The sequence below is a fragment of the Toxotes jaculatrix genome, chromosome 6, assembly GCF_017976425.1.
Source record: "Toxotes jaculatrix isolate fToxJac2 chromosome 6, fToxJac2.pri, whole genome shotgun sequence".
Classification (NCBI taxonomy): Eukaryota; Metazoa; Chordata; class Actinopteri; family Toxotidae; genus Toxotes; species Toxotes jaculatrix.
In genome coordinates this window covers 18,730,994-18,755,978 of record NC_054399.1, presented here as the reverse complement: position 1 = coordinate 18,755,978, position 24,985 = coordinate 18,730,994, and the positions used below count along the sequence as shown (strand labels likewise).

Sequence of the window (24,985 nt, the reverse complement as noted above, 5' to 3'; positions counted from 1 at the left end):
TCCCATCTACTCGCTCTCAGTCATCTCATCACTTTTTTTTCTCCCTTTTCATCTTTGTTTCAGCTCTGCCTTTCTTGTGCTCTTCTTTACATCTCTCATCTCTAATGTGTGTGCTTTAACCTCTGGGAAAAAGAGAGAGGGAGAGAGGGAGAGAGCCAGTTTTCTCTTTGGCTTGCAGATGGGAGACATAAAACTTTTACAAGAAAAAAATGAGTCGTCAGACAGAGAAAGCATGTGTTTAGGGTTGTCCTGAGAAAGAGGGTGGGGGTTTTGAGTACAAGACAGACATGAAAACTATCAGTTCGCACAGGTGCACAGAGGAACACACACAAGCACAACAGGGAAAAACAATACTCAGTTACAATTTGAATACATATTGATTTCTGCCATTAATTACTGACACTTTCTGCAACAAAACAGGGGACAAAGTCAAGAAGACAATGAAAACAGTAACACAAAGCACACACCTGCACACACGAGAGGAACGAATACAGCAAAAGCTACAGCACCAGCAGCTCACACAATTACAAATGACCTTTAAGTAAATAGCGTCAGAGCCCAAACCCAAGGAATAAGGAATTTTATGTTTTTTTTTTTTTGTTGTTGTTTGTTGTGGGGGTTTTTTTTTAGCTCATTGAACTGCCTTGTGACTCACAAGTTTAAAATATGAAACTTCAAAAACACATTGCAAATCCATGAGATTTATGATAGCGTTTCCTCAGTTCCTCGATTCCTGTTTTTATTGAAACCCTTACTTTTCTTTTACACTGTGGTTATTGATGGATGCAATTTGCATGCAGTATTTAAAACGTTTACCACTGGTCACTTATTGGCCAGTTATCTTCCACATGTAGACATCAGAATACAGCAGAAATGGGTCATACAGTTTCACCTTTAAATTAGCTTTACCTTTATATTACCTTTATAAATTAGGGTACAACTAACAATTATTTTTATCATCATCTAATTTGCCAAACTGCCAATTATTCAAACATATAATCAAAGCCTGCAGGCGGATGATGAACTGGAAGTGGGACTAATGAAATTCTGTGAAGGCCAGGGCATGCTTGAAATTATGTAGCTTGTATTATCCAGTCACATGTAAAGGCAAATGTGTTTCTGCTTGTTTGGAAAGGTAACACTCTAAGGATGTTCAGGATCAACAGCCATCTCGAGCAATGGCTGTTGATTGCCAGTTTCATTAAGTTACAGTAGATGATCTACCAAGCCCTTTTAGGAGACACAACACAAGCATCTTAAATATTCAAATTTACACTCTGAAAACTAAAAGTTATTGCCGTTTTAGCATGCACAGGATTCTACCACAAACACATGAACAAACGTGGACAAACACATGCATGCACCCACTCTTTTGAGTTTTTCTCAGGGAGTGATCACTCGAACAGGAAGTTCCCGCCTCCTACAGCCAGCCAATTACAACACAGTATTTAACGATGAAGGTTCCATTAAGGAAGTCCCACGTTACCCTCAGCACTCTCGGGCTCCTCTCACAACCGACTCTGTTTTTTCCTGCCTGTCAATGCCAGGAACCCATTAAGGAGCAGTGGTGGGGATCCAGCGCAGGGAAACAATGTGAGGATGGACCTAGCCATTGTTCCTGAGTTTTGCTCCTTGAGAAATGTCCGGTTGTGTGTCTTTATTTCTGGCTGAGCTGCAGTGCGGGATCTAGCTTTAAATTTTTACCTGAAAATCTGACTGTTTAAATGACGACTGACCTTAAAGGATCACACCCGTGTTTTCACGCGTTCTAGCTCGTAAACTACAATCACAAATGGTTTGAGGCAGTGCAGTGTAGCAATCCAATCACAGCAAACTTTTTAGTAATATTTTAGTTTTTGTAAATTAAATTGGAAAATTTTTAAAACTCTTATTGTTTGGTACATTTAAGGAAACTTTGACATTTCTTCATTTTAGGATTTTAAAACTTTTTACTGCTAGTACATGTTCAAAATAGTCTTGAATGTACATACATTACTGTGCAATTAGAATGTAAAGTAAAAACTGAGTCATATATAAAAATGATATAAAAATTTTGCTTTGGAAAATTGTCAGAGTTCCTGTAAAGTAAACACACATAATCATTAATGGCCTAAAATATGCAAAACTGATGGTTTAGTGGACAGTTCTGATTGGTTTTCACTGGAAAGTGTCCCCCACCCAACCAGAGGAAACAAGAACAAAGAACGGCCTTACAGCTTGTATTGTTCTTCTGAGCTCCACAGCATCTCCCTCAGAGATGAACTGCAGCCCACCTCAGTGACCCTTGTCCAGCTAACCTCACCCACTCACACGTTCATGGAAACTCCACAAAACACACATACTGTTGCCGAGCTCTGTAACAATGCTAACAATGCAAATCTATGCACAGCAATACCCACTGTTTTTCGAAGAGCAGACTGATACGCTCTGTTTATATCTTCTGTTTAAAAGCTCTGTAATCCAGAGGTTGAAGGGGTGATGGTGACCAAAAGGGTGTCTTTTTCTTTTTTTTTGCCCTGTAGCGCAACACAACTAAGCCTGCCCTGACTGATAATAAAAACGCATCAAACAAAAACATGAGGATTTCTTATCACACATGGTGCATGTGATTACAGTCAAACTCACGGTCAGATTGGCTATGTTGTTTTCCGTAGTTTTCTTTCCACTCTTCATTGACAGTTTAAGAGTCTAGAATTACATGAAATCGATCTTCACCTGGACATAAGTAAATACACTGGGACAGATAAGGTAGGGTCTCTGAGTCGTGACGTGTCTGGTCTTTTTAACAACACTGAACTGATAGATTCAGACTGGTTTGCCAACAGAAGCCAAACTGATAGGTTAAATGGGTTCAGATTCTGTAGCTAGACTGTGCTGCGTACAGATCTAAGCCAGCTGACATTCCTTTAAACACAAAATGTGCTTTCAGGGCGAAGAAAGAAATCTGCCTACCTTGGCAATGACTTCAATGCTGCCTGGCTACTGTCCAAAAAAACAGGCTGGATCAACCTGAGCCACAACAAACTCATGAACTGTCAGGGGCCAGAGTGCTGATGTTTACAAAATTCTAATTTTGTCAAAAGTAATTTTTTAACATCTTTTCTGTAACCACACATCTCTATTTTTATACTTTATATTATAGTTTATAAAATTAAATTTACCCTGGATTGTACTAAATTTTGTCTTGTATGTCTTGTGTTAACTTGTGTTGGATAATCTGAGGACCACAGAGCCACTTTATCTGAACTTCTGCAAAGTCCCACTGTTTTTTAAGTCTGTGGGAAGCAGTGGTTTGCAGACCAGATGTGCTGCAGGCACACGTCTCTGGCCCCGTGTGAACTCACCCTTCTGCTGACACCGATAGGAAGGAATACACCTCCAGCTTTAGGATACCTACATGGTGGGAGAGAGAACTGTGAAAGCATGGCGCAGCTGAGGAATAGTGTGTCAACAGAGAATGAGATTAGTAGTGCTATCCCTAGGCGTTCGCTCAGCTGGTGTGTGTGTGTGTGTGTGTCAATTCCTGGCTTTAATGTATTGGCGTGTGTTCTCACTGAGGGGTTTTTGGCTTCTTTGACTGACACAGACAGAGAGTTTAGGGAGTCCCTCTCCCTCCCTCAGCACAACTAAGAAGTCCTAAAGCTTCTTAACCCAGACTCTGCCACTTGTTTGATGAAAGAAAGTCTCTTTTTTTTCTAGAAATACTGTGGAGATAAAACAATTTAAAAAAGCCAACCTAGTGTCACCCTGCTTGGCTCATTCTCAAGCACACTTGTAAGGAAGCGTGTTTGAAAGCACATACACACACTACACTGTTTCTTTTCCTATCTTTGTTTTGTCTTTGTGGTGGATCATTTGGTTCAGCAAAAAAAAAAAATTGAACACCTTTATCCTTTTAAGCAATCAACCTAGTATACACATTAGTGCACAAACACACTCAAGCTGTGCGGGCCAACAAAGGCATTTACAGGTTCAGAGAAGCCTTAGGAGGTTTCAGTGGATGTGAAAGTCTACAGAATATGAACCACATGGGAGCACCGGGCGCTTGGCCAATTGAGACAGCGCACAGACTGGCATCGACTGGCACCGGTCAACTTCACACCCACATATACACACACACACACCATGCACATTACTACCGTCTCAGCTCTCACTCAGTGAGAAAACAACCTGCAGCACACTGCTCTAGGCATGCCAAACACGCACACGTCACTACTGTGTTTATGTGATATGCTGCGTTGTTTTTGTGCTGATGGCTATCTTTAGAATAATAAATTTGAATAATTATCATTGTAACCATCATACAAACACAACCAGAGCAGTATTGGTTTATTCATTGTCTGTGTGTGTGTGGTGAAGAGGGAAGAAAAACATACCATGTCAAGTTGTTCAGTGTGAAGCAACTGTTCTGTGCTTTTCTCTGTATAGGAGCAGCCAACCCAATATGCTCAGTGGAGTGGCTACACATTCTGGGTGGGCCTTGTGCGTGTGAGTGTGAGTGTGTGTCTGTTTCTGTGCTCGAATACACTTTCCATCAGATTAAGCTGCTAACCCTTTCCTATACTGTTCTACCTAAGGGTGGTTCCCTAATGGTCTGGTTTCCACCGCAGGACCAAACTGGGCTAATTTACTGTTCATGTCATTCAGCCCAGAAAATTTTGTTCATTTTTGTTTTTCCTCCTGTAGATAATTTAAACCTACCTACCTAAATCTAAAGTATAATGTTTACCATATTCACCAGCTTAGTTTAGCATGTTAACATGCTGACATTTGCTCATTAGCACTAAACACAGTGGGTGCAACTGAGACTGATGGGAACGTAACTAGTTTTGCAGGTATTAAGCCATAAGATAGATAGATAGATACTTTATTCATCCCCAAGGGAAATTCATAGAACTGGACAAATAAAAACTTTGAACTGATAATGATGCTAAATAAAAAGTCCAGGGATCACAGAAGCCTTTAGCAATTCACCCTGAAGGGGATGTGAATGTGCATACAAAATTTGATGGCAGACATTTCACTCAAAACCAGTAGCTGTGATTGTTCAGTCTGGACCAAAGGGCAGGACCGAATGACAGAATGATGTTGCCATTCATAGAGTCACTGTGCTGGTGTTGCCAAAAACAATTGCCTCTTAAACATTTGTCTTTTGTGTGTTTTGTTGTGTTTAGTGCTACTTGTGTCTCTTCTCCACAGAATTCATTGTAAGTCACTACAAGATCAGTTCAAAGCAATTTTGCTGCCAATTTGTTTTTTTTTTAATGCTGTCAATGCAATGCAAACCTTGTAACTCAGCTTTTGCTGATATTAACATTTTAATATTTTAACTCGATTTAAAAGATTACAAACTCCTCTGAGTGTTGAAAATTCTGGGATTACAAAACCTTCTCATATCAGACTGGATAACCTTAAAAATTCATGGGTTTCAAGCTAAAAAAAAAAAAAAAAAGGCTGTTTTGCTTGTTTTCATTTCCTGAAAAGTTGACATTTCACAGATACATGATTTCATCACAGTGTCAATTTACAAATCACACATCATAGCATCATTACAGTGAATGGCTCTAACAGCCACTAGCATGTGAGCTGGTGTGACTCACCTCTCTGCACCTCGAAGGAAATCACACTGACACACACATACACACAAACATAAATAAACACAGAGTGTGGGACGGTACTCTAATGTGGGTCCGCCATATCTCAGAGGACTGTGTGTGTGCGTAAATAACAATGTGCCCTTTAACCTGAGCATGGACAGAGAGTTCTTAATGTCAGTGAATGAGGCATGCATACACACACACACACACACACACACACACACCATGTGGCACCCTGTAAACATGCTCCATGTAACAGGAACGCTTTGCCTTTTTAATGTTGTGTTTCTGCGGTTAGCCAACCAACCATGGCCAATGCTCTGTGGCAGGCAGAGCGGTGACCAAGACTAACTGAGAATACATGCAGACCGTAAGAGAGCAGAGATAGAGAGAGACAGAGAAGTTTGTATGAGAGAGAGGTAGAGAAGCAAAGCACAGTGAAAGAGTGTAGATCGCTGAGAAGCAATCCCGCCAAAGTTGCATATAAGATCCCTCAAAACAACAAACATCCCTCGCTTTTTCTTCTCTACTCCATCATTTGCCTGGTTAGCGTACTTTCTACAGTATGTGTGAATTGTAACCGCATGCATATGTGCACATCAGGCTCCAGCTGAAAAACATTAGTCAGGCCAGCAGGGAATTTTACTGAAACCTGGCCCGGCTAATGAAATGCTTTAAAGAAGGGATCAGCTGGTATAGAGTGAAGTAAAAGAGATGGAGACAGAAAGGGGGGGTGGGGGGGGGGTAAAGATAAAGAAAGAGATTTTCTATGTCAGTTTAATGTGCAAATATGTGTATGCATGTCTGACTTTCAGCATCTGATTAACACACAGATGCTGAAGATCCCAAAGCTCAGAGAAAAAAAATAAACATCAGCACATAGAGCGAGAAAGATGATAAAAGCTAGAGTCTACACAGTGTGGCTGGAATGTCTATTAACTCCTCTGTGTTGGTTTCAAAATGTAGATTTAGTACCAGAGAATGCCAAAAATGTAATTAAAAAGAACTGCACCGAGACTGGAGGAACAGAAATTAAAAAGAGGGCACCAGATAGCAGCAAGGATATGTTAAATCTAACAGAAAATACCTGAAGAAAAGAGAATAGGAAGTGCACACAAGATATAAACTAAATAAACAGCTGAGACAGGAAGAATGAGAGCAAAAGAGTAAAATAAAGAGAAAGATATAGAAAAGGGTGCAGAATATATATCAACCCTTCCCTTACCTCTGCAGCTGCGTGTGGTATCCTGTGGTACAAAAAACGTAGTGGAGAAGAAACTTCAAGTTCAACTGCACTGCTACAGATTCCCACTTTCTCTGTCTTTCCAGGGTAATGTAACATATATCTCTATCTTTCAGCCAAAAGCCAACTCTTCAGTCCACTAGGATGGTGCTCTGTCTACCTACGTGGGTTTGTGTAAATGTATCCTAGATGGTGATGAATAGTGGTTAGTGAAAGGAGAGTACTATGCTAGAGGGCAGACAGACTGGCTGAAACAGGAGAGCAGGGAGAGTAGAGAGCAGACTGAGTAGGATGGAAGAGTTACTGTTTCCTAACATCAGAGCGGCTGGGCTGGATACACCCACCTCCTCAGTATGCATCAAATGGGAGTCGCTCAGATGCTCTAAAGTATGCAGAGAGAGAGAGAGGGAGAGAGAGAGGGAGAGAGAGAGAGAGAGAGAGAGAGAGAGAGAGAGAGAGAAATCTGATGTGCAGCCTGAGATCTGATCCGATCTGATGCATATACATACGCATGTAGAGTTATGCACACATGCACACACTCATAGAGGATCTCATTAACTCTCTTTTACTGACACACACACTCACACAAAACAACTCTCAGCTGAAGAATGTCTTTGAGAAATGTCTGCCAGGGCTTTCAGTGAAAATAAATAAACCAACTGATGAGGGAGCGAAGCAACGACAGTTTTCATGGCAAAAACAGCCTCTAATGAGATGAATTTAGTGCTCACAGTAAGTTATTATTAACTTGAAGAGCTGAAAAAGTTTGTTGATAAATCCAGTTTTCCCAAGATAAATCTGGGTTGGGGGGGGGGGGGGGGGGGGGGTTCCTCTTCAGGCCTCTAGAAATCCTTCAAATGAATTTTATTTTAATAAATTAGGCAATCAACAGAAAATAACTCCACGTTATTTAAAATGATTTATTAATCAACAAAAATGCATGGATTTGCTGCGTTTCTCTGTTTGATATCCTTGTAAGTTAAATAACCTTCAGTTTTGAGCTCTGAGAGACTAAACAGGAAAAGTTCAGTACCAATACAGCTATACCATTCTCATATCTGAGACTTTGTTTCTCTGGACAGAACCAGCCTAGCGGTTTCCCCCTATTGCTGGCAGCAGTATTATTTTTACCGTGCACACGTGAGGGTGGTATCAATTTTTTCACCTAACTCCCAAACTCAAGAAAGCAAATAAGTAAATTAACTTTTCTTTTAATCTGTGAATCAAATAAATAATTGATATAAGAAGATAATCATTAGTTGTAGGCCTGATAAGTTGGTAATGTGTTTGCACGTACTCACTGTGTGTTTGTTAGAGGCAGGAACTGTAGAGACAGGTGAGATTAGATGGTTAATAATGTTATACCTTGCACTCCTGCAAAATTAGACCATAAGAAGAGGGGGAAAAACAGAGCATACATGTGCATACAGAGGGGTTTGTTGTTAAGAGGTAAACTGTAGTAGACTTCAGGACATGCTTCTCATTCTTGGAGCGCACCATTGTCTGTCGCTCAACATGCCTTCATTTTCCCTCCAGTGTTCCCCTCCTGGGAGAAAAGGTGGGTTGGGGCTCGAGGGGAGGGGGGGGGTTTCATGTCACGGGCCAGGGCCTTGAGCTGCCACACCACCCACCTCTACTGCTCCAGCCGTGAGAGCTTCGTGCCTCCAGGGACAAAGCCTGTCTTGAAAAAGGCCAATTCTACTGGTCAGTGCATGGAGCATGATCCTCATTACTACTACAGGTTAGGGGTTAAACTCCTGCTGGATCTGCCAGTGGGCGACAATATCTCTAACATGTAGTTTGTATGTTTGTATTCACAGTTGGGGAAGTTTGTCCAAATTCAACTAAGTGGATGTTTTACCTCATGTTTGACGTTTGCTTGTATTGGTGGTTTCATGTGTTCTAAAAATGGAAAAAAAAAAAAAAGTCTCCTTGCAAATATAGGAATAGATTTCCGCAACCATTTCAGTGCTCACATCTGTTCGGTGACCTCGTTTGGTGTCTGACAGCCCCATTGCATCCAATGTGTAATGTAATAGCCAATCAAAAACAAAGCAGTGTTTTGATTTCAGTAGTGTAGTATATCCTAAGACAGGGGAGGCAGGCTCTGCCTTGTTCAGATTACTTGGCTTCCCTTGAGAAAATGATGTTATCAGGAGGCAATGAGGGAAGTAATCCCCCTTTATAATACATCTCCTGGTTAAATTTTAGATGGGATGTGAGAGAGCATTACACCTCCCCACCAGCCACCCCCTTGTTAAATCTGGATGAATCACCTGCTGGTTATAACATCTGTAATGAAATCTTTTTTCAATAACCAATTACTAAACATCGCACAAGGGGTTTTAAATAAATTTAAATGAGGTTGGCCTATGGTCTTCTGGTACACTCATTTAGTGAATAAATATACTGCTGAAGCCACAGCAGAGCTGGAGATTGAAGAGATAACACATTCTGAGGCTTTAGACTGGAGATGGTCATGGTGGTGGCATGCAGTAGCATGCAGTGGCTCCAGCATCACCCACAGTTTGGAGGTATAAGACGTCCTGCAGGTCCAAAACTACTCTCATCCACTACTGTATCAGCATCCTTGCAGAAACATCACTTCATCACCGAGCCAGAAAACCTGAGTGGATTCTGGAAGCTGAAGCACTGTAGCTCATGCCCATCGATAGTACATCTTTGCTGCTGACCAAGCAGGCACTCCGCAGCAGCAGCAGCAGCAGCAGCAGATCGTCCCGCATACATACCATCGTATTGACAAATGCTTTCACTGTCTGTAGCCTATGCAAGGAGGAAACGACACTCCTGTCTTTTCTTATTTTTGCACTACATTCAGGTGCAGCAATCCTCCCCATATCGAAAAAAAAACCCACGCCAGCAACAACACTCTGTAGCCTTATTAAACCCAACACAGTGCAACTGATACAAATAAGCCGAGAAACAGATTAAATAGGCTACTACCGTAGCGAGCCATTCAGGCAGACTTGGGTTTATCTACTTAATTGGGAAGCAAGGAAATCGTAAATAGTATCTTACCGTTAAAATCCTGGAGGGATAGCCTCTGCTCACTGTCAGATGAGGAGATGCTCCAGTGAACGAAGGAGTGATGCTGCTGGACAGTTCAACCTCCATTTCCATCGACATTGTCGCCCCCTGCCGGCTGAAGCTGGACATTGCCCGTAACAACCGCCGCTTTCAGTGACGAGCTGTTTTGTTTTCGGTTGTTTAGGGGTTGGAAATGTCTTTCTAAAATATATTGAAAGGTAACTGTTGCCACACGCGTTTCTTTAATTTAAAATATCCACAATTTTATGTATTTATTATTATTATTATTATTTTATAATTTTTAGGTTGCATTTTGCAAAAAGCACTATTGTCAAGTCAGACGAAATATAACCACACTTCCGTTTGGAAAAATAAAAGCAGAAAATGAATTTTGATTAGAGGATTGAACTGTAGTGGAGTAGAATCAATCATTCCTATACAAAGGTTTTCTTTTATCAGTCATTAAGCCTAATTAGATATCGTGTTGGATTCATGTGCAACTACAGCTTCACTCTTAATTTGAAAGAAGACTCTAATCTATCTTTCTAATCTAACTTGACACTGGACTACAAAAATGGCTTCTGAAAGTGGAGAGGGGGGCCTAAATTAAATAGTTGTCTTACGCTACGCCTGAGATGTAGAATGTGTGTATTTCTGGTTATATCATTTTACGGATGTATATGTACATTTTACAGGTTTGACGCATACGTCCGAAATGTCTTTGGGGTCAGGGCTGACCGTTTATCGAAGGTTTATGCCGGATGTTTTGAGGTCGTGCCGGTGTATGACCGGCGGCGTAGCAGCCAGTGGGTCTTCTAACAGGAAAAAGCGCCAACTTGTGCTGAACCGTCCTAATTGTCAATACTCTGTAAATGGCTCTAAAACTGGATATTCCGTGAAATATATTCAACTTCAATCTGGGATGTCTCATTCAGGTAATATTTAATAACGGTCCAGACACCGTAGGGGTTTTGGTAACTGTTTCTTTTTTCTTGAACTGAAATGTTAGAAACGGCGTGCTGCCTGCTCTCTCGTCGCCGCACCGTTTTGACCCAGTTTTGTGGTTATGTTGTCTGCAAAGTGTACAACAGCGCCGGTTTGTTGTGCGCTCTTTGCTGAGTCGTAACTGCTTCCTAACGCTAAGAAGATTAGGATTGCTAATGTTAACGTCTCTGTCAAGTGTTGAGGGGGACAGTGAAAACAAGAGCGGCACCAGTAAGTTAGCGTTAGCCAGCTAACATGTTATGTAATGCGTAGTTCAGTTGGTAACTGGGTTGGACTTTATAAATCAGAGCTGTTTGTATTCATTTAATTTGGCTAGTTTGGTTCTAGTAACAGTGCTCCGTAGCACTGACTTAAGTGCGTAGCTACTTTCGTTTTTCTTTAACTCTGATGGCGCCCTCTAAAATTGAACTTTCTTTTTCTTGCCAGTGAGTGGCGTTGTTGCATCTCTGTAGAAGAAAAAAAAAATCACCCTCAAGCTGCCAGGATATAAAGATGCCGGGTCTGCAGGGTGAAAATGTTGTGGCGGCGCTGGGGAGCCCCATCAAGAAGAGTAAACTGTCTCTGAAGTTCTTCCAGAAGAAGGAAACTAAACGGGCTCTCGATTTCTCTGAACCCCAAGCAGATGAACCCAAAACAGCTGAACCAGTGGAGCCTGAGGCAAGGTGGGTCTGTGCTGTCAGTGTGTGATTTATTTGGTGTTATACAAAGTTCAGGACTCTTCTTTATTGCCTTACTTCGTTGGAAACTGGTGTGCCTGGCTGACATGTTTTGGCATCGGATTAGCTGACAACATAATTAGTCCTTCGCTAACAGTTTCAATCTTATTGTTGTGCTAACTTCACAGCCTTTGTGAGGGCATGATGATAAACATTTAAACAGAAATACCTTACATTTTGATATCTAGTTTGAAATGCATTAGTGCTGAAATGGTTGGTTGATCAAAAGACAAATATCCTCAGCAATTTTATGAATTAATTACCTTTGGGTTTTAGGCTTTTGGCCATATTTTTATTTGACGAAATCACCTTGGGCTCTGGGAAATCATTACGTTAATTTTTCACAATTTTCTGATACTTTACAGGCCAAACAAGGAATTAATAAAAAAAGAATCAGCAGATTAAACAGCTGTCAATCGCACCCCTATAATTCACCCTTATTTAATTCATTGTCATTGTCTCTGTGCTCGTGAAAACAAAATGTGAACATATGTCTTTTTCCTTTATATGATATATGAAGTTGGCAGCTTTCACTGGTGCAAGGAGAACTTAAAAATGGGGCCATAAGCCATCCAAGGTTGGGGAAACCCAGACTAATACTTGTATGCAAAGAATGCTTTGAAACTCCATCAAGCACTGCTACAGGTCGTGCAGCCCTGCTTTTTGCCACAAAGCCTGCTAAAATATTGTACTTGAATAATTTTAGGATTAAAGAGTTAAAACTTTTCATAATGTTAAACATATGTCAGTAAGGTATAGAAAGTTTTCTTTCATGGGAGTACTGATACTGCATATTTATGATCAGAAACAGAACTTGATCTGCTCCACACATATTTAGAAAATTCAGACAATAGTGTTTCTTTCGGCTGGGCAATACTTAAGTATTATAATTAATCAGCTGAAGTTGTGTATTTTCATTTTACAAATTACAGCTTTCAAAGTCAGTCATCTTTTGCTCTATACAGGTCAAGAGTATAAAATACAACCGTGAATAATGATTGTAACTGTTCCCCAGCCCCACTGAAACTACAAGAATCAAACAAGTAATTAGTAGCTGATGATGTTTAATTTGAAACTGAATTTTCTTCCCCACTGTTCAGCATCTGTGATCAGGTGGTCCCTGGTCCTTCTCCATGTCCAGCCTCACCTGGTCTCCTCCTGCCATGTGAGAAAAGAGAGAACCTGGTGCCGTTTGTGGGACTCAACAACCTGGGCAACACCTGCTATTTGAACAGTATCTTACAGGTGAGTCATTAATGGAGACAGATTGGAAATATAGCTTTGATAGCTATTTGGCCATAATATAATATTTAAAAAATATTTAAAAATATAAATATTAATGACTGTCCCTGCACCAGTTTAAAATGTGTGTCTTGTGTCTCCCATGAGACCATAAGCAGCAATGCCCTGACCATAAGGTTTCATTTAGGAAGCCTTTTTGAGTTATCTATACAACTGGATTCCTCGTAAAGAAGTCAAGATGAAAATATGATGACTGATCTTGTTTATATCTTGTTGCTCCTACAGGTTTTGTACCACTGTCCAGGACTCAGAGCAGGCATAAAGAAACTGTATAACCTGTCTAAAAGAAAAGACGAACCAAAGGAAGAAACTGATAACAGTGAAGAGGTTAGTGCAATACAAATTACATTTTTATTTTACAAAATTTACATTGGCAAAGAGAGGCTCCAGGAATAATGGCCTTGCACATGTACAGTGTAGTGTAATCAAAGTATTGCTGTTACTGTGTTCAGACCTTCTAAGCTGATTTGATGCAACAGATGAAAAGCAACAGTTCAAATAGCTTTTATTTTATCTAATTGTTTTATTTCTGCAGCCACACTCCCAGCAGTCAGAAGGTTTAACTGAGTCAGTGCCAGCTCATATTGAACTCCTCGGAAGCTTCAACAGTCTGATAACATCAGTGGAGCAGCTGCAGTCCAGCTTCCTGCTCAACCCCGACAGCTTCAGTGAAGGAGAGCTCGCCACACCACCTCGTAAAATACTACACACACTCAGGTAACACTATAATCACTTTAAATAATGAATTGTACACAAAAGACTAAGACTTAAAATTATGCATTGAAATAGAAAGGTAGTTGATGAGTTGTGATTTAACAATCGAAACGGTCAACTTAAAAAACGTAAAAAAAAAAAACTTAAAAATGTCATTGTGGACATTCTGTAATCTGTCTGACCAGAAGTGAAAAAACAAAATCAATGTCTGATTACCTGACTAGATTTCCTGTCCACTAATCAACTAATTGTGTTATCTCTCGTGTGTTGCAGGCAACTGAACCCTATGTATGAAGGCTATCTTCAGCATGATGCCCAGGAGGTGCTGCAGTGCATCCTGGGATATATCCAGGAGGCTTGTGACACCATCAGGAAGGAGCAAGAGCTGGGGAGGGAGAATGATGATGCGACAGAAGTCAAAATGGAGAATGGTGACCATTTAGGTTCCTGCAACACTTTAACAGAACCCAAAACTCCCACAGACGAGGACGGCCAAGTCAGCGGCAAGAGAAAGAGTGACACTGAGGTGGGAAATGCCAAGAAGAAGCCAAAATCTGTCAAGTCTAAGAAAGCTGATGCAGAGGAAGACAGCATTAGCAGAAATAAACCCCTCACACGCTCCAAAAGGAAGTCCTCCAGTGACATCACGATGGACAGTGCCCAAGATAAAGATGGAGAAGAGGAGGCCAAGCAGGAGGGGATGAAGAAGCTAAATGGGGAGGAGGAAGTAGTGAGCGATGGTGAGGGGAAAGGTGAAAAGACAACTAAAGAGGCAGATGGGAAGAAGAAGAAAAGAGCTAAGCTGGGCTGGTTGAGGCCTTCTGGGAAACAGCCGAGTATTTTCTCCAAGTTCCGCAGTGTGGGGAAGATCAGCTCCACGACTGTGAAGAACCAGAACAAGCCAGAGCAGGAGAACGGACAGAGTGACGGACAGAGTCAGAATGAGAAGAGCAGTGATGAGGGATCACCACAAACCATGGCAGAAGACAAGACGGCAGTGAAACATCAAGGTATGAGATGATTACTGTTACTACAGGGACAGTTCTTTTAGAAGAGAAAGACATTTCTTCTTTTAATATAACTGAATACAAATGGTCTATTTTTTTAAAGATGGAGGACATTGGAAATTCAGTTTTATAAGTTAAGCATAAAACACAGGATCATTAAGTGACAGGCTAATAGGTGATTTTTAAAACAAAATGAGGCACTAAGATGTGGTACACAGCTGTGATTTTAGAGCTTTGCCATTTCATTTTCATCCATGAATGAATGTTATCACAGTTTTCGATGAAATAAATTCATAGCCACTGAAATGGAGGGAAAGTTGCTGAATTTAACCTCTGCCCTGGTCAGTCACACACCACCACCACCACCATGTGACTCCAGACTTCTTATACAATGGATAACTCAGTCGCGTCTTTGTGTGTTTCTGTTGTATTTAGAGGGCCTGGATCTGATGGAGCGCTTGTTCCAGGGCCGACTGGTTCTGAGGACTCGGTGTCTGGAGTGTGAAAGCTTCACGGAGAGGAGAGAGGACTTTCAGGACATCAGTGTCCCAGTGCTCGATGACCAACCCAGCAGCCCAGACAACCTCTCAGAGGGTGAGGAATTTGACAGCTATCAGATGTACAACAACTCTTTGTATTTGTTCTGAAAAAGAAATCTCTGTGCTGTGATTCACTGAAAAGCTTTAAGTACGAGTTATGGCAAAGAATTTAGGTAATGAAGGTAGTAAAAAAACAAAAAAAAAACAAACCTGCACTGTCCAGACATGCAGGCATATGAATCCAGCGCACAGTTTTAATTTACAGGCACCCTCTGCAGAATAAAAATGAGCATATTTAAATTGACAAAGAAATATCATATTACAAATGTCTACACCCTTCGTCTTTATTTAAGGTCACAGAACAGATGAAAAATAATAATATAACAAATTTAAAAACAGTTTTACTCTCTCATTCCAGTCTCTCCAGACCCAAAACCAGAGCTGAAGACTCTGAAATGGGCCATTGCCCAGTTTGCTTCAGTGGAGCGCATCGTTGGCGAGGACAAATACTTCTGTGAGACCTGCTGTCATTATGCAGAGGCTGAGAGGAGTCTGCTGTTTGACAAAACTCCTGAAGTGATCACCATTCATCTGAAGCGCTTCTCTGCCAACAGTTTAGAGTGAGTTGCCGACACACCTTTTTACTGTTCAAATTTCCATACTTTCTGTCTATTTTTACAAATCTAATTACAGTTACTACAAACTTATTGAGGTTGAATGTTCCTGACCTTGGGGGAAAAAGTGTTTCACTAAATGTTTTTTCTCTGAACATTAATCTAAAATACTTGCAGTAAGAGGAGCTTGTGATTTTCTTTTTTTTTGGTCAAACTCCAGCTTCAGTTCTGTCCATCAGCTAACTCCTGTTGATGACAGGGTACAAACATATATCATAGTTCATTTGAATGTTAAATTGGGTTCTGTAGTTGATTAGCTTTCCTCGTTTCTTTGGAGAATTCAGAAGGCTAATCTTTTTTTTTTATGATTTATTTTTTTTTGCATAAATATACAAATACTGCTGAGTTTTTCTCATGACAGTGAAAGACTTGTGGTGTTCATCCCTGTTCTCCTCCTAGACTGGACCCGTATGCAGGCCTCTCCAAAGTGAACACTCCTTTGCAGACTCCTTTGACCTTGTCTCTGGAGGAGTGGTGCACCCGTCCCTCGTCCACTAAAGGTCAACACTATCAGCTGTTTGCTGTGGTCATGCACAGCGGTATCACGATCAGCAGCGGCCACTACACCGCCTACATCCGCATGTCTGATCTGAAAGATGTGAAGCTGTGGCTGCACGACAGAAAAGAAACAGAAAAGGAGGAAGAAGAGGAGAAGGAACGCAAAGAGGGAGCACAGGTGAAAGATGAAGTGCTGGACTATGATGATGGAGAAGTGTCATTCAGCTTGAATGCAAGGGGACAGAGAGGTGCAAGTTTGGCCAACGGCAAAACGGGGGGAAAAAAGCTGTCTGAGGGTGGAGTTGGACTCTTGGGGGGCCAGAGGAGTTTGTCCAGTTATGACCTTGGGAACAGCAGCAGCAAACACACAGATAAAGGAGCCAGCAGTGGAACAAGGGAGGGAACTAAACGGAGAAAAACTATCAACAGTCTGGGCCGCAATACTGAAGCAGGACTTAAAAAGGAGCCTGAGACAGGAGAGGAGGCTTCTGGGACTTCCTGTGGCGGGTTGGGGACCACAGAGCAGCAGGCTTTGAACAGCCTCCTGGAGTATGAAGGCAAATGGCTGCTGTTTGATGACTCTGAGGTGCGATTATTTGAGGAGGAGGATTTCCTGCGAGCCTGCTCTCCTGAGACGTGCTCCTCATCGACACCTTACCTGCTGTTCTACAGAAAGATGCCTGAACCTGGATGCTAACACGAACACAAGGACTGCTGTTAACTCAGGGGGCTGTGCCAGTCGGACATTTTGGCAGCTGAGCGCTTAGAAAGAAAGACTGTTGTATTTTGCAATACTACAAACAGTGCCAAAAATACTCTGGCTTCCACATTAGACCCTGAACTGGAGCTACTTTTCAGCCTAGAATCCATCTGAGGCCAAGGCTGTTTACACATTCTCTTAGACTGCAGTTTGGGTTCAGAGTTGTTTCATAGAAACAACCTAATGGGGATATTATTTTCTATGTGCCAGGGAGGACAAAGCCTTTTTTGGGATAATTTTTTTTTTTTTTTTTGGTACAGGGTCTTTTCACTGTCTGTACTATTATTTCTTTGACGCTGGCTTTGATATTGTCATTGTCTATACCATGTCCTTTTTTTTTGTTTGTTTTCTCAGTCACTGAGTTTGTGTGGTTCCTTTTTACAAAATGGAAAAGCACTTTTAAACTAAAATCCCACAGTCATACAAAATGTTGGGAAATATTTTTTTTTCTAGCTAAAGATTTTTTATATGTTCTGTCCAGTTGGATTTACAGGAGATTATGTCAGTGCTGTGTTTTCAAACCGATCACACAACTTTTGAAAGCCAAATAAAACACAAAATCCTTTCCATTCACGTTCTGAAGCAGAACATGCTGCAGAAATTTTTCCTTGCAAAGTTTCTCATACCAGCCTTTTTGAAAGTTTTCCTCTACACTAATTCCTTGTTCTCAAGTTTTCACATAAAAGTTTTTGTATAACTCAAGCCTGACTTTGGTGCTGTCTGTGCTTATGAATTCTGCAGAGTTGAAGTGATTTATTGAGCTACAGTTAAGAGATATTTGCATAAAACACACCAAAATGTTAAGTATCTAATATATACAAAGCTTTTACATATTTTATTGATACTGCTAATATTCAAGTAGTTTATTCAGGGTGCAGAGTTTCTCACTTGGCTTTTTCAAGGTGCCAATTCAGTGTGAATAAAATTAAAGCTTTCAGGTTTTTATAAGATTTGTTTGACAAGGTTATGAAAGACTGTCTCTTATCTAATTTAGTGTGTAACATTTTGTATATTTTAACGTACAAATCAGGTGTGAAATCTGGATGTTATTTAAAGGGTTAGCTTCTTAAATTTATTCTGTTACTTAAGTTGTATTTTAGTTTTACGTCTTGAGGAGAAAGAAGAGTCAGAGACAGGAGGGTTTAAAGTAGGGCTGCAACTAGTAAGTATTTTCTTAATCAGTCATTTGGTTTATAAAATGTCCCATTGCAATTTCCTAAAGCTCTGGCTGACATCTTCAGGTGGCTTGTTTTGTTTCACCAACAGTCAAAAAATCCAAAGATATTCAGCTTATTATCATAGAAAGTGATAGTTTTCATTTAAATCTGACTCAAAACAACTAATCAATTATCAAATTGCTGCCAATTACTGAGTATCTGAGAAAATGGACTAACCGTTGCAGCTCTAGTTTAAAACATACGGAGCAAACCCCTGCCCAGCAAGACTCTGACTTCCTGTTTTTATGTTTTTTTGGATTCTTTTTTTTTTTTTTCAAGAAATGTCTGTTAGAAAGCTTCAGACAAAACAAACAAGCACAAGGCATCTGAGCAGTTCTCAAACAACTGCACATGGACAAATTTATAAATCCAAATCAAGTTTGAAAGAAACTAAATCCAGAATCTCAAGTGAAACCAATCTTTTTAAGACAGGTATAGATTCTGTAGCTTTCTGTCTTCACTGCTGCATACTTGCAGCTGTGGGCAGTTTGTAATAATTGTGCTAATTGTGGCTGAGAGCATCACAAGCTAGTCAAATAAATAATGTCCTTTTGTCTTTTTGAGACACGATGGCCACAAAAATGGGCTTTGAATCTACCATCTACTAAATCTATGAAAACAAGCTGGAGAAAATTATGCAAGATTTCAACATGAAATTCACAAAATCCAGAATTTGATGTGCGCTTACGAATCTATGTGGAGGCTCAAATAATGACATCAGAGTTGATCACAACTTGGATCTGTTTTGTGCTGAATCAATGGTTTGTTGTTAATAATATTCCATTGCTCTGTGTGAAAAATAAGTTCAGAGGGTATCATGTCTGTATCGTTTGAAATGTTCTGTAAAGGTGACATCGTTCATCTCAGGTTCAGCAAAGTGTCTAGAAGTCCAATCATTGTTTCAGGGATTGACTCTAAATTTTGACTCTAGTTCTAATTTAGCTGTGTTCTTAAGTAATACATTGTGAGCAATATTCAGATATTTCACTATAAATCACATCACTGGGGAAAGGTTTTTGAGGCTAGTTTTGATATTTAACAAAAATGCTTACAGACTCGGATTAATATGACATGAAACCAGCCCTGCTAAGTCCTTTAAACTATTCCTCATTCCAGCTGTAATTATATTAATGTTGGCAGATCTGTATTATGAGCAATAAAGTTTTTTACCTTCTGGTGATCCTTTTCATTGCTTTTCATTACTTTCTCTCATTCACGTCCTACTTTTCTGTTGTTTTTATTTGTCCCCAACATAACTTTAATCCTAAATTAAAGCTGCAAGCAGCAATGGGTGGGCCCTCGCATCCCTTGCGAGCTGCGGGAGTCGCAGCCAGTGCAGCCACACACAAGAGTCCTCCTATGTCCTCTCCTCTCTCCTGCTCTTCTCCCCAGAGAAGCACAATAAGACCTCAAAATGTCATAAAACATGTCATAGTATACTTAGATGTGAAAATATGCCAAAAAAAGTGATTTTTTTAATAAGACCTCAAAATGTCATAAAACACTTCATAGTATACTAAGGCGCCAAATATGCCAAACAAGTGATTTTTTTAGTAAGACCTCAAAATGTCACAAAACATGTCATACAGCCATAAAGCGTCAAAATTCCAAAAAAAGTGATTTTTTAGTAAGACCTCAAAATGTCATAAAAAACGTCATAGTATGGTATGAGGTCAAAATATGCCAAAAAAAGTTATACTTTAGTAAGGCCTCAAAATGTTATAAGAAACGTCATACCGTCTGTAGTGGAATTGATGATTTTAGTTCTTTTGTGTGTATTTTGGTGCCGCCTAGTGGTGGCTGTTGAAATGCAGTTCAGGAAGGAAATGACATACAGGAAGTGACACAATCAGGAAGTATTTTCTTCTCAGTCTTCAGAGAGGAAGCAGTTCAGTGTGTGTCATCTGCATAATCCAGTCACTAAAGTTCACCGAAGCGGCTTCATCTGTGAGTTAAATGTGTATTACAATTATATTGACACAGTTCAATGTTCATTTCTGTAATTTGAGTACATTATTTTGGTTTGTTGGCCGCCCCATATATATATATATATATATATATATATATATATATATATATTGCAGTCGCTGGTTGCTTTATTTATGTCAGATATATTTTCTTTATTTGCAAACTTTTTAATCTGTTTGTATTTTTTGTGTCCTCATTTGTAGTTTTACAGAGAAATTACATATTTTCTTCATTAAAATTCCTGCCAAATACAACACACGGCCTGCTCTTGGAGGATGTTAGTGCTGAAGATATTTTGTTAAGCTAGCTGTATAACTGTAAGAAACATTGCCTACAACAACCTTCAGTGAGGACAGCATGACGTCAAAATATGCCAAAAAAAGTCATACTTTGGTAAGGCCTCAAAATGTCATAAAGAACGTGATACCATGGTATGAGCTCAAAATATGCCAAAAAAAGTCATACTTTAGTAAGGCCTCAAAATGTCAGAAAAAACGTCATAGTATAGTAAGGCGTTTTTTTCGGCCAAAAAAAGTCAAATTTTTTTTTGACCTCAAAATGTCATAAAAAACGTCATAGTATAGTAAGGAGTTTTTTTCGGCCAAAAAAAGTCAAAATTTTTTTTGACCTCAAAATGTCATAAAAAACGTCATAGTATATTAAGGCATCAAAATCGGCCAAAAAAAGTCAAAATTTTTTTTGACCTCAAAATGTCATAAAAAACGTCATAGTATAGTAAGGCGTTTTTTTCGGCCAAAAAAAGTCAAAATTTTTTTTGACCTCAAAATGTCATAAAAAACGTCATAGTATAGTAAGGCGTCAAAATCGGCCAAAAAAAGTCAAGATTTTTTTTGACCTCAAAATGTCATAAAAAACGTCATAGTATAGTAAGGCGTTTTTTTCGGCCAAAAAAAGTCAAAAATTTTTTTGACCTCAAAATGTCCTAAAAAACGTCATAGTATAGTAAGGCGTCAAAATCGGCCAAAAAAAGTCAAAAAAATTTTTGACCTCAAAATGTCATAAAAAACGTCATAGTATAGTAAGGCGTCAAAATCCGCCAAAAAAAGTCAAAATTTTTTTTGACCTCAAAATGTCATAAAAAACGTCATAGTATAGTAAGGCGTCAAAATCGGCCAAAAAAAGTCAAAAAAATTTTTGACCTCAAAATGTCATAAAAAACGTCATAGTTAATTAAGGCGTTTTTTTCGGCCAAAAAAAGTCAAAATTTTTTTTTGACCTCAAAATGTCATAAAAAACGTCATAGTATAGTAAGGCGTCAAAATCGGCCAAAAAAAGTCAAAAAAATTTTTGACCTCAAAATGTCATAAAAAACGTCATAGTATAGTAAGGCGTCAAAATCGGCCAAAAAAAGTCAAAAAAATTTTTGACCTCAAAATGTCATAAAAAACGTCATAGTATAGTAAGGCGTCAAAATCGGCAAAAAAAAGTCAAGATTTTTTTTGACCTCAAAATGTCATAAAAAACGTCATAGTATAGTAAGGCGTCAAAATCGGCCAAAAAAAGTCAAGATTTTTTTTGACCTCAAAATGTCATAAAAAACGTCATAGTATAGTAAGGCGTTTTTTTTCGGCCAAAAAAAGTCAACATTTTTTTTTACCTCAAAATGTCATAAAGGCGTTTTTTTCGGCCAAAAAAAGTCAAAATTTTTTTTGACCTCAAAATGTCATAAAAAACGTCATAGTATAGTAAGGCGTTTTTTTCGACCAAAAAAAGTCAAATTTTTTTTTGACCTCAAAATGTCATAAAAAACGTCATAGTATAGTAAGGCGTCAAAATCGGACAAAAAAAGTCAAAAAATTTTTTGACCTCAAAATGTCATAAAAAACGTCATAGTATAGTAAGGCGTCAAAATCGGCCAAAAAAAGTCAAAAAAATTTTTGACCTCAAAATGTCATAAAAAACGTCATAGTATAGTAAGGCGTTTTTTTCGGCCAAAAAAAGTCAAAAAATTTTTTGACCTCAAAATGTCATAAAAAACGTCATAGTATAGTAAGGCGTTTTTTTCGGCCAAAAAAAGTCAAAAATTTTTTTGACCTCAAAATGTCATAAAAAACGTCATAGTATAGTAAGGCGTTTTTTTCGGCCAAAAAAAGTCACAATTTTTTTTGACCTCAAAATGTCATAAAAAACGTCATAGTATAGTAAGGCGTTTTTTTCGGCCAAAAAAATTCAAAAATTTTTTTGACCTCAAAATGTCATAAAAAACGTCATAGTATAGTAAGGCGTTTTTTTCGGCCAAAAAAAGTCAAAAAATTTTTTGACCTCAAAATGTCATAAAAAACGTCATAGTATATTAAGGCGTCAAAATCGGACAAAAAAAGTCAAAAAATTTTTTGACCTCAAAATGTCATAAAAAACGTCATAGTATAGTAAGGCGTCAAAATCGGCCAAAAAAAGTCAAAATTTTTTTTGACCTCAAAATGTCATAAAAAACGTCATAGTATAGTAAGGCGTTTTTTTCGGCCAAAAAAAGTCAAAAAATTTTTTGACCTCAAAATGTCATAAAAAACGTCATAGTATAGTAAGGCGTTTTTTTCGGCCAAAAAAAGTCAAAAATTTTTTTGACCTCAAAATGTCATAAAAAACGTCATAGTATAGTAAGGCGTCAAAATCGGCCAAAAAAAGTCACAATTTTTTTTGACCTCAAAATGTCATAAAAAACGTCATAGTATAGTAAGGCGTTTTTTTCGGCCAAAAAAAGTCAAAAAATTTTTTGACCTCAAAATGTCATAAAAAACGTCATAGTATAGTAAGGCGTTTTTTTCGGCCAAAAAAAGTCAAAAAATTTTTTGACCTCAAAATGTCATAAAAAACGTCATAGTATAGTAAGGCGTCAAAATCAGCCAAAAAAAGTCAAAAAATTTTTTGACCTCAAAATGTCATAAAAAACGTCATAGTATAGTATAGTAAGGCGTCAAAATCGGCCAAAAAAAGTCAAAATTTTTTTTGACCTCAAAATGTCATAAAAAACGTCATAGTATAGTAAGGCGTTTTTTTCAGCCAAAAAAAGTCAACATTTTTTTTGACCTCAAAATGTCATAAAAAACGTCATAGTATAGTAAGGCGTCAAAATCGGCCAAAAAAAGTCAAAAAAATTTTTGACCTCAAAATGTCATAAAAAACGTCATAGTATAGTAAGGCGTTTTTTTCAGCCAAAAAAAGTCAAAATTTTTTTTGACCTCAAAATGTCATAAAAAACGTCATAGTATAGTAAGGCGTCAAAATCGGCCAAAAAAAGTCAAAAAAATTTTTGACCTCAAAATGTCATAAAAAACGTCATAGTATAGTAAGGCGTCAAAATCGGACAAAAAAAGTCAAAAAATTTTTTGACCTCAAAATGTCATAAAAAACGTCATAGTATAGTAAGGCGTCAAAATCGGCCAAAAAAAGTCAAAAAAATTTTTGACCTCAAAATGTCATAAAAAACGTCATAGTATAGTAAGGCGTCAAAATCGGCCAAAAAAAGTCAAAAAAATTTTTGACCTCAAAATGTCATAAAAAACGTCATAGTATAGTAAGGCGTTTTTTTCGGCCAAAAAAAGTCAAAAAATTTTTTGACCTCAAAATGTCATAAAAAACGTCATAGTATAGTAAGGCGTTTTTTTCGGCCAAAAAAAGTCAAGATTTTTTTTTACCTCAAAATGTCATAAAAAACGTCATAGTATAGTAAGGCGTTTTTTTTCGGCCAAAAAAAGTCAACATTTTTTTTTACCTCAAAATGTCATAAAGGCGTTTTTTTCGGCCAAAGAAAGTCAAAATTTTTTTTGACCTCAAAATGTCATAAAAAACGTCATAGTATAGTAAGGCGTTTTTCTCGGCCAAAAAAAGTCAAACATTTTTTTGACCTCAAAATGTCATAAAAAACGTCATAGTATAGTAAGGCGTCAAAATCGGCCAAAAAAAGTCAAAACATTTTTTGACCTCAAAATGTCATAAAAAACGTCATAGTATAGTAAGGCGTTTTTTTCGGCCAAAAAAAGTCAAAATTTTTTTTGACCTCAAAATGTCATAAAAAACGTCATAGTATAGTAAGGCGTCAAAATCGGCCAAAAAAAGTCAAAAAAATTTTTGACCTCAAAATGTCATAAAAAACGTCATAGTATAGTAAGGCGTTTTTTTCGGCCAAAAAAAGTCAAAATTTTTTTTGACCTCAAAATGTCATAAAAAACGTCATAGTATAGTAAGGCGTCAAAATCGGCCAAAAAAAGTCAAAAAATTTTTGACCTCAAAATGTCATAAAAAACGTCATAGTATAGTAAGGCGTCAAAATCGGCCAAAAAAAGTCAAAAAATTTTTTGACCTCAAAATGTCATAAAAAACTTCATAGTATAGTAAGGCGTCAAAATCGGCCAAAAAAAGTCAAAAATTTTTTTGACCTCAAAATGTCATAAAAAACGTCATAGTATAGTAAGGCGTCAAAATCGGCCAAAAAAAGTCAAAAAATTTTTTGACCTCAAAATGTCATAAAAAAACGTCATAGTATAGTAAGGCGTCAAAATCGGCCAAAAAAAGTCAAGATTTTTTTTTACCTCAAAATGTCATAAAAAACGTCATAGTATAGTAAGGCGTTTTTTTCGGCCAAAAAAAGTCAAAACATTTTTTGACCTCAAAATCGGCCAAAAAAAGTCAAAACATTTTTTGACCTCAAAATGTCATAAAAAACGTCATAGTATAGT

At 38.4% G+C, this 24,985-nt stretch overlaps 2 protein-coding genes across 2 annotated transcripts in view; one reads left to right on the top strand and one right to left on the bottom strand.

Moving 5' to 3' along the window:
* The window catches only part of kank4 (KN motif and ankyrin repeat domains 4), a 63,450-nt gene extending 56,382 nt beyond the window's left edge, over nucleotides 1–7,068 (bottom strand). The window contains exon 1 of the mRNA XM_041041039.1: nucleotides 6,823–7,068. The gene's annotated coding sequence lies outside the window, so the exon portion shown is untranslated. The remainder of the gene's footprint in view (nucleotides 1–6,822) is intronic.
* A 3,641-nt stretch (nucleotides 7,069–10,709) lies between these two features.
* On the top strand, nucleotides 10,710–19,500 carry usp1 (ubiquitin specific peptidase 1). Its single transcript, XM_041040949.1, has 9 exons — nucleotides 10,710–10,823; nucleotides 11,320–11,555; nucleotides 12,710–12,854; nucleotides 13,137–13,238; nucleotides 13,447–13,628; nucleotides 13,899–14,635; nucleotides 15,068–15,226; nucleotides 15,590–15,791; nucleotides 16,245–19,500. The coding sequence occupies exons 2-9, from the start codon at nucleotides 11,386–11,388 to the stop codon at nucleotides 17,038–17,040; spliced, it is 2,493 nt and encodes an 830-aa protein (XP_040896883.1). The 5' UTR covers nucleotides 10,710–10,823; nucleotides 11,320–11,385; the 3' UTR covers nucleotides 17,041–19,500.
* Nucleotides 19,501–24,985: the final 5,485 nt, after the last annotated feature.

Bases quoted from the DNA above. Each gene is read 5' to 3' on its own strand.
- usp1 (XM_041040949.1), top strand. From the start codon at position 11,386: ATGCCGGGTCTGCAGGGTGAAAATGTTGTGGCGGCGCTGGGGAGCCCC. The intron at 11,556-12,709 runs GTGGGTCTGTGC...CCCACTGTTCAG, and splicing joins CCAGTGGAGCCTGAGGCAAG to CATCTGTGATCAGGTGGTCC. The intron at 15,227-15,589 runs GTGAGGAATTTG...CTCTCATTCCAG, and splicing joins CCCAGACAACCTCTCAGAGG to TCTCTCCAGACCCAAAACCA.